We start from the raw sequence: 14,440 nt of genomic DNA, 5'->3' as shown, positions 1-14,440 counted from the left end.
TTCCGAACCCCTTCCTCGAACGACCCTCTCTACGGAAAAAAAGAAGCAGCTATTCACCATTGGCGTCACGCTTCCTGGTGTTTGCGAGATAACGAGTCTTATCGTATAAGGGACATCTCACCAACAACAACGAACAACCACTTTGCACTTGACTTGTGGGACCTCCTCTACCCTTTTTCCCTTATCCTAGGGACGCGGGAGGATTCTGTCGAAACATGACAAGTTGGAGGTGTGCTGGAGGTCAACACTTTTTTTTTTTTTTTTTCCACGGAAGAAGTAGAGCTACTGCAGAAGCATGTTTTTTTTTTTTTTGTATGTGGGTGGCAAAAATGAAAAGCTCTGCATCAAACGGCGGCCCTTGCGGAGTCTCCTTCAGGCCTTCATTTCACATTCCCTGGCCAAGTGTCCCACTTCCCCGCACTGGTAGCAGCGATTGTTGGAACGGGTCGACCGGCAGTTGCGTGCTATGTGGCCACGCTCGTTGCACCTGAGCAGAATAGGTCATACAATGAAAACAGTCATCAGATATTCCACAACGAAGACCCTGGCCATTCAGGACCGTGCAAAAACAGGCTAAAATTTAGTGCCGTCATTTCCTCTTCCGGTCTGTCTCGGTACAAATCGCATGCAATTTACTGCATACTGCAGATGTTGGGACGCGGAAGACAGGGACTGAAGGAAGCACACAAACACAAGCGTCACTCGCAACTAATATGTATTGCAGGCAAAAGAATGCTTTTAAAACACAACCGGTAGGCGACACGTGCCGGGTTATAAGCCTCAAACCGTGCTGATAGACGCACGGCACGGCACGGTTGTGTTTTAAAAGCATTCTTTTGCCTGCAATACATATTAGTTGCGAGTGACGCTTGTGTTTGTGTGCTTCCTTCAGTCCCTGTCTTCCGCGTCCCAACATCTGCAGTATGCTGTCTCACCAACTAGCCCAACTTTCTGCGCTTGTGCAATTTACTGAACTCGGGCTGCCAATTTCTACACAGAGATAAAAGCGATAGGGCGCAGACTAACCGGTGCATGATGATTAGAGCCTGAAGTTTTGGGGTTTAACCCGATTCTTCCCCGAATTTGCGACCCGAATTGAAGGTTGCCTCTTTACGGTGAAACCCGATTTTTACCCGGCAAATTCCCCTCACTGGGATGTGTGTAGGAATGCACTAACTTACTTGTTTGGCAGAAAAATTCAGTTACATCACCATTTGTACCAAACCGCTACAGTTAGTTTGAATAACTTAGCCCGATTTCTCCCCAAATTTAATGTACTGGAAGTTTTTTCACCTGAATTTGCATGAATTTAGTGCACATGTTTATTTACCCGATTTTTACCCCCCGAATGTAGGAAAAAATATTTCCCGAAAACTTCAGGCTCTAATGATGATGAAGGAACGAATAACCGAGAGACATGGGACACGAGGACAAGCACAAGAGTTCTCAGACTCAGTAATGATTTAATAACACACAAGCCTCCTTAATACCTAACAACTCCCGGAGGGGAGGGAGAGGGATAAAGGATGGCCTACTTACACTGTTCCCGCGTTGGCGCAACGCGGGAACAGTGTAAATAGGCCATCCTTTATCCCTCTCCCTCCCCTCCGGGAGTTGTTAGGTATTTAGGAGGCTTGGTGTTATTAAATCATTACTGTGTCTGGGAACTCTTGTGCTTGTCTTCGTGTCCCGTGTCTCTAGGTTATTCGTTCCTTCATCTACACAATGAGATCAATCTTGCTTTCTAAGTTCGCAGATCACCAGAAACTGGCCACACATGTACGTGAACTACATGCCCGAGAAACAAGCATTTAAATGCGAGCTCAAAGGGCAACTGTTATGTAGGCAGTTCAAACAGGCACTGGTTCAATCTGCAAATGTGAACTTACAGACACCGTAACTTCTTATCTTTTTGTTCACACTTGCTATCACAAAATGGAATGGTCTCCCATAGTAACTACTGTTGGTTTCAGCACAATTAGCCATGACTTTAGTAGAAGTTCCAGTGTCTGAAGGATTTGTCTCTCTCAGCTTTATGTCTGAAGCCGCAAAACACGGTAAAATAAAGTGACATCGTGTGAAAGAGCAGATTTATCAGGGAGAAAATAAGATGCGCAAACTGGACACACAAGGTGGTGAGAGGTAAAATGAAATGCGAAGTGTTTAGTGTTCATTGGAGCACACGTAAGATCCTGCGTCTGAGCTTTGGTGAGTTCGGTTCCTGGGGGTTTTAACCCAAAACTTTCTCAAAACAGAAACAAGCCCACGCTGCTTCCACTTACGTCATTCAGTTCATTAAGTGATGTGAATGACAGAGACAGACACTTTTCGGATTGGAATGCATTTCATTTCATATCAGATGGCTATTGTTGGTATCTGTGAATGTAACTGTATAGCAACATATCCTCCCTTCCCCAGTGACCTAAATATTGCAACGGTTGCTTATTCATCCGCAACAACAACACTTTATTTTGTCACTGTCAAATTCACAACTTTTCCACCAATACTCTGCTGTCGGGACCATCTGTGAAGCCGGTGTATCGATGGTTGCCTTAACTACTTGCTCTTGTCGTGTCATCATCCGCACGTTTCGCTTCGTGGCCCCCTCGGCATCCCAGAACGACAGTTACCTACGTATAGTGACATCACTGACATGTTTTATTAGAGTCCCTGCACATTGCTATCGTGGTGACATTTAGAGGCCCGGAGAGCAACTCATTGCAAATCCTCCGCCATTTAATGACCCCCAATCAACGTGTAATTTTTGGTGGCAGCCGCCTCAGCAACAATTTCCACAATTTTGTGGTGGTTTCCTTTTGCTCCTATGCAACCACACTTACCTCCTTATGGTCACTCTGGCAAGTGCACTGCACATGAAAGCCAGGCCATGTGCTCGTGTCTACTAGGTTTGCACACCTGTTACCTTGTAGCTACAGGTTAATGCACTCTAGCTACAGATTAATGCAACAGATTAGAAGCTACAGATTAATGCACCCAAGGGGTCGTGACACTTTGACATACGTGTGTTTCGTTACATCACTCACAGATTGTATTGGATGCCAGAGTATTGAGGAAAAAATAAAATTATTTTTCCCACATGTTGGTGTCTGCGACATACCAACCCTTCAACAAACTTCGGCGTCAATCTCTGAAGTGAGGGCCATGGCCATTCCTCTTTTACCTCTCATAAGTGTTCCTTCATCGTGTTTGTTTCATTTACTCCAGCTATAAAAGAAACTAATCAGTGACTGGTCCCCTTCCCAGTGGCTTCCCATAAGATGAAACTTTATCAACTTTATCATAATCAATTTTGTCTTGACACTAGCAACTACACACCTGAGCCGAATTCTCAGTAATCCCATCTGAATCATAGCAAGACAGTCAGACTGTTTCAACCACATAATAACACGTTGAAATATTCATTTGTTCCCCGCACCATAGAATAAGCTTCACAGGTAATCTAAAAAGTTTCTTTCAATGTCAAGAATTACATTCCCGTGTAACATCCAGTACAAATGCATGCAGGCCATTACTGTATACTGTTTTCTATGGTGAACTATGTCGCTTGTCTATTGTACCATTGTCTATTGTACTGTATCCGTGTCTGCCCCTGTCCTGACCCATGGGTCAACAGTATAAGTAAACACTTAATACAAACATGTGACCTCCCACGCCTTGCAGAGATGATGTCACACCAGGTGAGTTTCGGTGTTTGTAATGCAGAATTTTATTGCTGCAAAATTTGAAATTCGGGTTAAAATCAATGCAACTTTTATATACAGTCAACCCTCGATTTATGAACCTTCGATTTATGAATTCCCTCGTTTTATGAACACTAGTACGAGGAACAAAACTTTTTACATGCATTTTCCCCTCGTTTTATGAACCTCGATATTCGAATAATGAATGGAATTTCTGGGAACCAACTAGGAGTTCCCAGCGTTTTTGCCGTCAATTTATGAACGGATCGTTCCGAGGGCAACAGAAACCTTCGAAGGGATTATTCGTGGCCTTATGAACGGCGCCTGAACAGACAAAACGTTTTCCAGGTATTGCACCCCCGATTCTTAACCCCTCGAAATCCGAACAACAAACGGTTTTTGCAGAAGTGTTCCCGGCCTCAATTGATGAATAAGGTGTCCGCTGTCACCCGGAGATTAATAAACGTAGGTTAATAATCCCAGAGGAAATCCGAGACCAGTCGAGTGCGAATGTGCTGACATCTCTTCTTTGCAAGATTGACACGGCGGAAGGCATGGTCCAAAGCAAAATTAAACAATATATTGCATTATAAACACAATCCCATCTCGGAAATACTGTTCCATTTGCTCGATAGTACGCACTGAACGGGATTTTCGATTTATGAACGATTTTTCGGGGAACCGAGGGTGTTCCTAAATCGAGGGTTGACCATATATACAGCCATGGTGTGAGGCAAAATTTCACTATCCTTTCGGAGGGTCACTGCAATGTGTGAGAACTCGATTATAAACTTTTCTTTAACGTGTTTATTTTTCTAAATGTTCCGAGGTTTCCCTTTTTTCACTTTGGCATGAAAAATTATTGATGAGGCAATAAGGTTAGCTGGCTCATCAGCTGAGCCATTATACAATGTTATGAGTAGGGTTCCGCATTTTCAGTTTTAATCGAAAAACACCGAAAAACATATGCTGGGTAAATTTTCCCTCATTCAGTTTTAATCGAAAAACACCTAATACAAGGGACATTCCAGGGCATGACAAAGATAAATTGCTGCACATGCCCAGCAAGTTGTTGATGCAGATGAGAAAACCATACCAAAATACAATGGTTGTAAAAATGTATGTTCAGTTTTTTCGTTAGCCATAAAACGCCACCACAGCGAACGACGCCATGTTGAATAAGCGTCATGCAGAAATTATATTGAGATTTCTATTTGCCGATAGCTGTCGGGTAGACCATGAACACGCCAGGAAAAACGTTGATTTCGTGAAAATCAATAAACATTGAAAAACATACACCAAATCCGCCCAAAAATAAAAACCGAAAATGCGGAACCCTAGTTATGAGGGAGTACAGTTGTTGACCGACTTTCCAAGCTCCAAAACGTTTTTGGCAATACTATCCCAACTCTTCACAGAACCAATGCACTATATTTATTATTTAATTACCAATATTTTGGATGACTCTTTTGAAGAACAGCACTTTTTCTTTTGCACTTTTTCGGGTCAATTGTACCCGATTCAATGCTCTCCATGTGTCTTTCATCAAGAGCAATACCAATATTTTGGGCAGCCTCAGCAGCGGTTGTGCTGATGCAGAGCATGCATAGAAGCCTGTAGGAGTATCTTACACACTCGTGCTAAGCTGCTTCGCTTCAAATGTGTAATGAATTCAAAATACCATTTTCAAAATATGCATTGTCAATCCGTGTAACTACTGAAGTTTTTTTTAGTGTGGAATTATTTTTTTTCGTTTTTCGCGAGTGCCAAAAATTCTCAATATTAGGTACCTGCAAAATAGGTACACTGACGTCACCGAGAGACATAAGCCCACATTTTCTGCTAAGTTCCCACGAATTGTTTCTCAACTATGGCCTCCACCAAAACGCGAAATTATGTTCCACGCGAAGTCTACAATTTTTACAGTATGCCACCAACGCTTTTTGCATTTTTTCCCGCAGGGCAGGCACATATTAACAGCTTCGAATTTGAATAAAGGCTCTGGAAAGAATGAAAGTTTTTGCTTAAGGACACTGAATAATTCTGACCAATTTTGCAGCTCCTTGAAGCTCCTCAAAAACTTGTCAGCAACTGTGTATTGAGACAACTGAAAGGAACGTTTTCCAGAGCTCTCATGTAAAAATAAAGTAAAAATAAGTCATGAGGTAGGAACCAATCAACAATAAGGAGGAGACAGGGAAATTTTTACGAGATCTCCTAGCTGACCATATGGCCAACGCATGCCTGGTCTCTTGTTATACAGGGTGTGTGCAGAAAAACATGACCCGCATTTAGGCAGATAGCTTGTTGCCTACCTAACTAACGAACTTCCGGTGGCGCACGATGGCGCATTTATGCGTGCGAAATCTGTAGAAAAATTGTGGAAGCCATATCCAGCTTAAAAAATAAACGGAACAACGAAAACGTCTGCTTCCATGCATCAGAATAGGGCAACATGGTGGACAACAGGGTGTATGTGAAAGGGTAACATGGTGCACGTAGGAGAGTTGTGTTCAAGTACCGCTAGGGGAGCTATCGGTGCATAAATCGAAACGATGTCCCACATGGATGCTCATCGGCAGTACCCCTAGCGGTGCCTGCACATAACTCTCATGAGACGGAAATGCACTACAATGCACTGTCATTACCGCCCTATTCTAATGCATGGAAGCCCATGTTTTCGCGCTCTGTTTATTTTTTTACACTGAGTATGGCTTCCAGGATTTTTTTGTAGCTTTCGCACGCATAAATACGCCGTCGTGCGCCACCGGAAGTTCCTCGGCTAAGTAGACAACGAGTTACATGTAGAAATGCGGGTCATGTTTTTCTGCACACACCCTGTACAGTGAATTCAGGTCTGGGAAAAGTACCCATGGACACCCACATCAGAAGACAAATCTGTTGCGACAGTAACTCCATACCACTGTAATGCTCTGCCATCCTACTAGATTCAAAGGTAGGCGCAAACACAGACAACAATAACAACAACAACAACAACAAAAATTGAATACTGTGAGTGACAATACACAACTAAATAAAAAAGAAATTCTTTTGCCGATTAGACCAATTAGACTTCCACGCCCCCACATGCGACGTCCCACTCAATACAGTTATTTCGAAAGTGCATCCCCAACTAGTCTTTGAACATGCTCCTAAACACACAGAAAACACATTGCTGCAGACTCTGATTGTGCGTCCACAATAACCGTGTCTCTTGTGAATGGATCAGAGACTACCGACTTGCAACGTCGTGAAAATGCTTAGAGACTTAAAATGATGCGGAACCCCAAATTGCAAGCGAAGTGCATCACAAATTACATAGTAAGGCTTTTCAGCTAGTTACAATTTCACCAAGCTAAAATAGTACCGTAATTTCACGTGTATTAGCCGTGGCTTATGCGCGATTTTTTTGTCTCACGGGCGCTCTGCGGCTTATCTGATGACTATTTTGCCCTGGTATTTTCTTCATACGCCGGTTTTGACGAAAGTGTCTATGGATCAGCACCGCCCTGCCAATGCACGAACAATGCGTAACAGGGGCGCGTCCATCTCAGGGCCGTGTAGACACAGAGCCGTTTATATGGAGAGTTTGGCCATTAGGAGGAGCCTAACTTGAAGCGCGTCATGCGACGTCACGGCTAAGCTACCTCCCTCGCCGTGCTCTATTGTTGTCCCGTTGTCAGCCGGTCGCCGACGCCATATTGATGCTGATCGTTGTTTACGATGCAAGGAGGGAAGACACGTGCGTACATTGTCCTTCGAAAGCCCTTCGTCCTTGAACTCTTTCAGTTTGGCAACAAAACCCCCCTTATCAGAGGCGGCTGTGGGTCATAAGCCGGTTATTCCTGTAGATTGCATTTCATTGCAACAACAAAGCTGACGGACAGCATCAATATGGCGCGCATCAGATGGCTGATAAGCGGATTCTGCTTGGATTCAGTCTTTTTAGGCGGCGCAACGACGACTCTGACGTCAAAATAGGCTCCACCCACGAGGCGGCAAAAGATCAGAGAATGGCCAAACTCTCCCTATAAATGGCTCTGTGTAGACAGACCTTCCTGGTGCCTTCCCCGCAAGCAGCATTAACGAAAGTGGGGACAGGTGATTCGTGTCTCCTGGAAGGCCACTGACCCGTCGATCCATAAAAACACACAGCAAGGGCACAATCCGATCATGGTTGAACACTAGACCTGACCACATTTGGTCTCCTTTGTCGCACAAATCAGTTGCGTCATATTGTCCGCGGCATATCTGCGAGCGCTGCTTATACGCATGAAATTACAGTGACGCTCGAAATCATTAATTACGGCAATTGGGTTACCTACGGTTAATTACTTTACAGGTCTGGTCACAATCTGTTTGAGCGTTGTAGGATTCACAGCCTTGCATACTTAACCTCCTTTTTGTGTACCGAAAGTACTGGGGCAGTGAAGTACATGATATACAGACAGCTACCCTACGTCCCATTGTCAATGAGACTGTTTCTCCATTACAGATGGTGCCATGTGAGACAGGGGCTTTGCAGATATTAATTTAAAAACAAATGTGAAGTGAGTAGTAGAAAACTGAAATTAATGAACACAGAAACAAAAGAAAGGTAAAAAAAATGAACAATTTCAAATAGTGGACTAAGGGGAAGGGCACATTAGAACTGGGTCATTCCATGCCAAACATCCCAGACATTGAGAATGACCATCCCAGATTTCTTTCAAATAAAATCGTTCCCATGTAGCCAATGCTCTCCAGGCTTATTTTTGCAAAAAAAAAAATATATATATATATTTGCGCCACGGATTGCAATGGGACATGTGACCTACCTAGTGAAAAAAGATAGTGAAACGAAACAGCATTTTTTTGCAAATTCTAACCAAATGTCTTCTAAGTGAAGGCAAAGCATAACACTACCGCGCAAAGACCATACGAGGTTGAGTGAGAGTTTTTATCGAGAGTTTATGCCCTGCGAAAATTTTGCCGAATTTAGGAATTGTTTGCAAAACTCTGCATTGTTCAAAAGCAAGTTAAACTGCTTAGCATTGTTTTCTACGAGACATAGACCGCGTTAAAAACATTTTGAGGCGGGCACATTTCGAAGTGTATGCATAAAAAAAATCACGAATTTCGGAGCCGTCAATTCCAATGTGGCCCTAACAAAAATATGAGGCAAATTGCATTGACAGTATGATCCTTGAAGATTTATTTTACAAAGTTTCATCGAAACACTTTGTTTTGTCAGCAAAAAAAAATTCGAACTTGACCACCCCGGCACTCATCCGGCGTTATCCCGGAAGGGTGCTTCAGCCCAAGACACATTGCCGCTGCTGCCACCAAACACATACGAGGGCGATCCAACCTGATTTCCGCTCTTCAGCAACAAAAATATGTATATAATATATATAAAAACAACTCACAGAAAAATAGTCTTCCATCAGGTCCTCACGAGAACAGCTTACTGCGGCGATGCAATTCAGTAGCAGCACTGGGCCTAGGGATGTATTTTAGCGACAACGGGCACTGAATTGAATCACCACTATTGAATAACCGGCCGGCTATTGAACCAATTCGCCTCTCCAACTACCTATAGAGGCGCTCGCGTCGTCTTCAAGATGGCGCAGAAAAGAATGATTGCCGATGAACAAATCGCCCTGCTTCATGCCTTCTTTCACGAGACACACTTCAAAAATTGTCCAAATAACATAACTCGCGCGTGGTTTCCTGCTGTCTTCGTTGTTTTCGTTCACGCCGCTCCTTTGATAGTATCTTTTTCCTCTTCCTCTTCCCGACATTGAATATTCTCCTCCGCAGTAGTTTTGCACCGCGAAATTTAGCAGTTCTGTTGCTGTTCGAGTTCTGTAAGCCGGGACACTCCATCGCACACGAAGGGAAGTTGCGGCAGTTTCGGGTTAGCGCGAAATATACCTGTCGTCTGCTGTTACTATCATTCATTGAGTGCTTCTGCTGGGGTCCGCTAGGTGGCAAGCAGCCTGCTGGAGAGGCGAATAGGCTGGCTATTGAATAACCACTATTTGTTCGAGCGATGATGGACACAACGCTTACTAACACCGACTCAATGGTGCCAGGCAATAAAAGGTGCGCAATAAAAAGGGAAAGCATGGCAACTACAGTCCTTCACCTACTACCAAAGAATACAACAACAGAAGGGAAGACTAAAGCTGTCCAAGTAAAGCCACTGAATATAAGGAGCCGCCGATCAAAGTGAGCTAGATGTAACGGGTGCGGACCCGTCGTCGACGAAGTACATCCCTGGCTCCAGTGCACCTTGTGTGCTGCGTTGCCGCAGAAGGCCTTTCTCATGAGAACCTGAAGCTTCAAACGTTAATTTGTACAACATGTTTTTGCAGGCAATGCAAATCGGTTGGGGCTGCTCCCGTGTGTGTTTTGCAGCACCGGCGGCGATGCGTCTTTGGGTTGAAGCAACCTTGCGGATATGCGCGGGGGTGGTCAAGTTCAAATATATGTTTTCGCTGCCAAAACAAGTAGTGCTTACATGAAAATCGATGAAGCATTGTAAAATAAATGTTGAAATGGCATACTATCAAATGCAATTTGTCTTTTTGTCGGGACCACCTCAGTGTGCAATTGATAGCTGAATATGTGGTGACAAACAATATTTCCAAAATCCACGATTTTTTTCTGTGCACTGTTGCGTAAACTCTCGATGAAACACTCCAGTTGGAATTTGCGAAGTATCTATTTTGTTAGATTTAGCACAAAACATGTCAAATGTTTTCACAGAGGAAGTCTTACCAAGTGACAGAAGTTCATTCTAAGACCGGTGCAATGTGTTTCATATGTATACAAGTACGTGATATACCGGGTGTTTCAGTGAAATCCCCCGTGCTAAATAATTTGAGAACCGGTGCACCAATCGAATAACTTTCTTTTTTACAAGTATCTGTCCAATACAGCCTACAAGATGCGCACCGCGTAAATGAGCGGGAGGCGCTCATTATTTAAATAAAAATTCAAATGAGTTTCGTGAAAAAAGCTAACTTCTAAAGCAGGGCGCCGTCGGCATTAAAGTGGGTACTACCCCTTATGGGACCTTCAGTAGATACCTTTTAGAGAAAAATCTGCAACCGAAGCTGGTCATTTGTTGCAGTAATAAATTGGTTTCGGTTTACATATTTTTGCCGCGGCTGGTCGCGGTGAAGCGCAAACGGACGCTCTTCCACTCCCTTATCCACCAATGAATTACGTCCTTTTGCGCTTCGCTGCGACCAGTCGCGACAAAAATACGTAAACTGAAACTAATTAATTACTGCAAGAAATGACCGGCTTTGGTGGCAGATTTTTTTCTAAAAGGTGTCCACTGAAGGTCCCAAAAAGGAGTAGTACCCATTTTAATGCCGACGGCGCCCTGCTATAGAAGTTAGCTTTTTTCACGAAACTCATTAGAATTTTTATTTAAATAATGAGCGCCTCCCGCTCATTCACGCAGTGCGCACCTTGTAGGCGGTATTGGACAGATACTTGTAAAAAAGAAAGTTATTCGATTGGTGCACCGGTTCGCGAATTATTTAGCCCGGGGATTTAACTGAAACACCCGGTGTATGTGCATAGATCTTTGTATGAAGCAGCACACACGCGTTATTGTACTCCTTCTCTTGTGGTGTTTTAGGGCTCATGCATGCAACTTCAGAGCTATTCAAATATATGTAACCGGTTTAAAAGAGACGTTCCCTCGATTCAAAATTTGGACATAGAATTCTACTATTTTCGATTCCGAACTAAAAAAAAAATTTGAATATGTACATATTCGCACAAGCCCATGTGAGACCGATCACTGACGTATAAGGACCGTAGAAGTCCCGCAGTATTAATACAGTGATGTAACATGGGGTTACGTGGCCACAGTACCACATCAACATCGAGTTGGTAATTCTAGGCAAAGAATAGAACAAACTCATCCTACTTTAAAGCATATCGAAAACGTTGCTGGCAAGGTCACATAACATGAAGCAGATGAGAGCTAGGTACATTACAGGGAAAGTTTCAAGAGTCTGTTCGTGTACTATCAGTCGCTACACGAGGTGTGCAAATAAAGAAATGAGACAGACCTTTAATATTTTTTTTATTCAATTCAAATTACAGTTCTACACTGCCTCCTTCAAAGTAATTGGCTTGGGAAGCCACACAGTGATGGAGACGATTTTTCCACTCCTCATAGTAATGGTGGAACTCTGATACTGAAATTGCCTTCAGCTGGTCGCTTACGACCGTTTTAACGTTTTCTACCGTCCCAAAATGACGTCCTTTGAGGTCATTTTTCAATCTTGGGAAGGGGAAGAAGTCGAAAGGACTCAAGGGGATTGAGGAACCACAGGGATGTTTTTACTTGCCAAGGACTCATTAATTGAAAGTGTAGTGTGACAAGGTTTTTTTCAGAACCATATTTGTACAGGTTTTCCTCATCCCCAATTCAATGGTCAAAACATTGTGAAAGGCGAGTCAAATTCAATTGTTCCCCGATCATTCTGACTGCCAAGCGACACTCGGAGCACACAAGATACCAGATTCTTGCAACGTTTTCGCCAATTCTTGCTGTTGCAGGTCTTCCACTGCGAGGTTTATCCTCAATCTGTTCTCTTCCTCTGAAAATGCCTTAAAGGGTAACTAAAATGCAAAAACAACTTGACTTCAGATTACGTTACACGCTATGTTAATTTCCCGTTTAGCGGAGCACGTAATGGGTTGCGGTTGCGAGCCTGATTTCAAAGCCACTGAGATAAAGCTTAGGTCAAAGGATGTGTATCTCAGGCAGACCGTGGAAACGCAACTCATCATAGAACAAGGTAGCGATTGTGTTAGTGCCCCCACCGCGGTGCTTACAAAGAAGCAAGAAGAAGTGATAAAGAAAGGTTGTTGGTTTGGGTGATATCGGTGTTTGGCATCAAGTGTTATCTGTGACATAACGTCATGTGGGGGGAGTGTCAGTTAGAATGGATGTTTCACTTGTTTTCATCGTTAGTAAATGGTTGAAAGTTGCGTCGTCGCTGTCTCGTTTCTTCGTCTGTCGTCGCAGGGCCAAAGGATATGTTAATTTCGTACTTGTTATCCTAATTATACCGTACTCTTTCTTGCTTCGGCGTTACGCAGTGAACATCGTTTCAGCTCGTGCATCGGTGTTTTTAGGTCATGCTGCGCCTTGCCATAGGGCAGTCCCGGTGAAAAACATAGTGCGCGTTAAGAAGCGGACTGGCGTCGCGTTCCGAGGGACGTGAAGATAAACGTATAAGTGGAACATTCGCAAGAACTGTTGTGGGCCACAATTAGTGAATCGGTATTGAAAAAATGCAGCAGTGCGCATCATGCCGCGCATATACGGAGCACTACGATCGGACCCGTTCCAAATCCACATGCCCATGATAGGTATTCGCGCGCTTCTCCCCTGTCCAGCGCCTCCCCTATTACTCAATGCCTCTCCATTTGGTCAGAGGTGCCGTACTGCGCATGCGTATTAGTTCACGTTCTCTCGTTTGACGGAGCCACTACCCTACACCCAGGTCTGACGCGCGCCGACGTCACCTGCCGCACATGTTTGTGTTTTGATGTTTTCTTTGTAATCACTCGCAAGGAAGTGCTTGCTGCACACAATGGAACAGTTGGAAGTAGTGTTCGGCTCCTAATCTTTCCTCACTATCACTCTCTACCACTCCTTTCGTAACGCGAGATCCGCAGGCGCCTCGTGAAACGATACCCCTTGCTCCTTTTTTCTTGGTCCCAGAAGTAAAAAAATGGCAGAAGGCAGTACCGCATTTTTCGAAACGTTCGAAACCGCGCTTATTGAAATCAGACAAGAGCGCATAGCAGACGACAAGGGGTATGGGGAAGTGGTGCCCTCTACGTGCCCTCCGTGGGAAAGGGAAGTGACTCGGCGTATCTGCAAATGGACAGGCATTGAGTAATAGAGGAGGCACTGCCCTGTCTCATTGGATGTTGCCAATCTCTGCCCCCTGGGGATACCATTCGTTGCCGCCAAAGACGGCTCTATTTTCATTGCGTTTTCTTCTAAACGAAAGCGCTCTGTGAACTAATTTTGCTTGCATTACACTAATTGAAACACAGACTTTCATTTGGTAGCAAGTTATTTTTGCATTTTAGTGCCCCTCTAAACCACCTGAAAACCTGGGCCCTCGACAAAACATTGTCTCCATACATCTGCTGAAGCTTCGCAAAAGTTTCTGTCGCGCTGTGCCCAAAACGAAACCAAACCTCAGCAAAACCTGAGGGCACGACGTCCATCGAAAGTGATGTCACTCTTTTCTAGAACGCACTAGAAAAAAAAAAATTCCTACGGACAACCTAGTGACACTACAGGGCTCAAGCTCGCATTGGCGGCGCATCACATGTTCACCCACCTTCCCTCAAAACCGGAAGTCCCCAGTGTTGCCAGATCGAACAACGCTACGCTACCAGTCTCATTATTTTATTTACACACCTCGTACGTACCTGCAATTATGCTGTCAGGTTCTTCAGATTGTTCTTCTATGTCAATTAATTGAATGGCGCTATGCCAAAAACGACGTGTATCGCGGTGTGTTCATGTAAGAGAGCTGTTCACAGTATAATCGCAATGATGTGTGATGTACATGTGATAGTTTCATAGCAATTCTGTGTGCACAGTTAATCTTTGTTCCTCTACTCTGCCATAGCCACTGTAAGAGGTTATGATGGAGTGACAAAAGACACTAGGATGGAACAGACATGGAAACAGTCGC

The 14,440-nt window shown here is 43.9% G+C and overlaps 1 protein-coding gene across 5 annotated transcripts in view; it reads right to left on the bottom strand.

Moving 5' to 3' along the window:
* Window positions 1-235: 235 nt before the first annotated feature.
* Window positions 236-14,440, bottom strand: part of LOC135400218 (CCHC-type zinc finger nucleic acid binding protein-like) — a 31,432-nt gene continuing 17,227 nt past the window's right edge. For 4 of the 5 annotated variants that reach the window (XM_064631982.1, XM_064631985.1, XM_064631983.1 and 1 more), the window contains exon 6: window positions 236-487. In XM_064631982.1, coding sequence (XP_064488052.1) covers window positions 373-487 — 115 coding nt within the window. In that variant the 3' untranslated portion in view covers window positions 236-372. Of the gene's footprint in view, window positions 488-2,446; window positions 2,631-14,440 lie in introns of those variants that run through there. The other variant, XM_064631987.1, reaches the window with a different exon arrangement.

The sequence above is a fragment of the Ornithodoros turicata genome, chromosome 7 (genome assembly GCF_037126465.1).
Source record: "Ornithodoros turicata isolate Travis chromosome 7, ASM3712646v1, whole genome shotgun sequence".
In the NCBI taxonomy this organism is placed as follows: domain Eukaryota; kingdom Metazoa; phylum Arthropoda; class Arachnida; order Ixodida; family Argasidae; genus Ornithodoros; species Ornithodoros turicata.
Note: the sequence above shows the minus strand (reverse complement) of the source record. Positions and strands in the feature narration are given on the sequence as shown.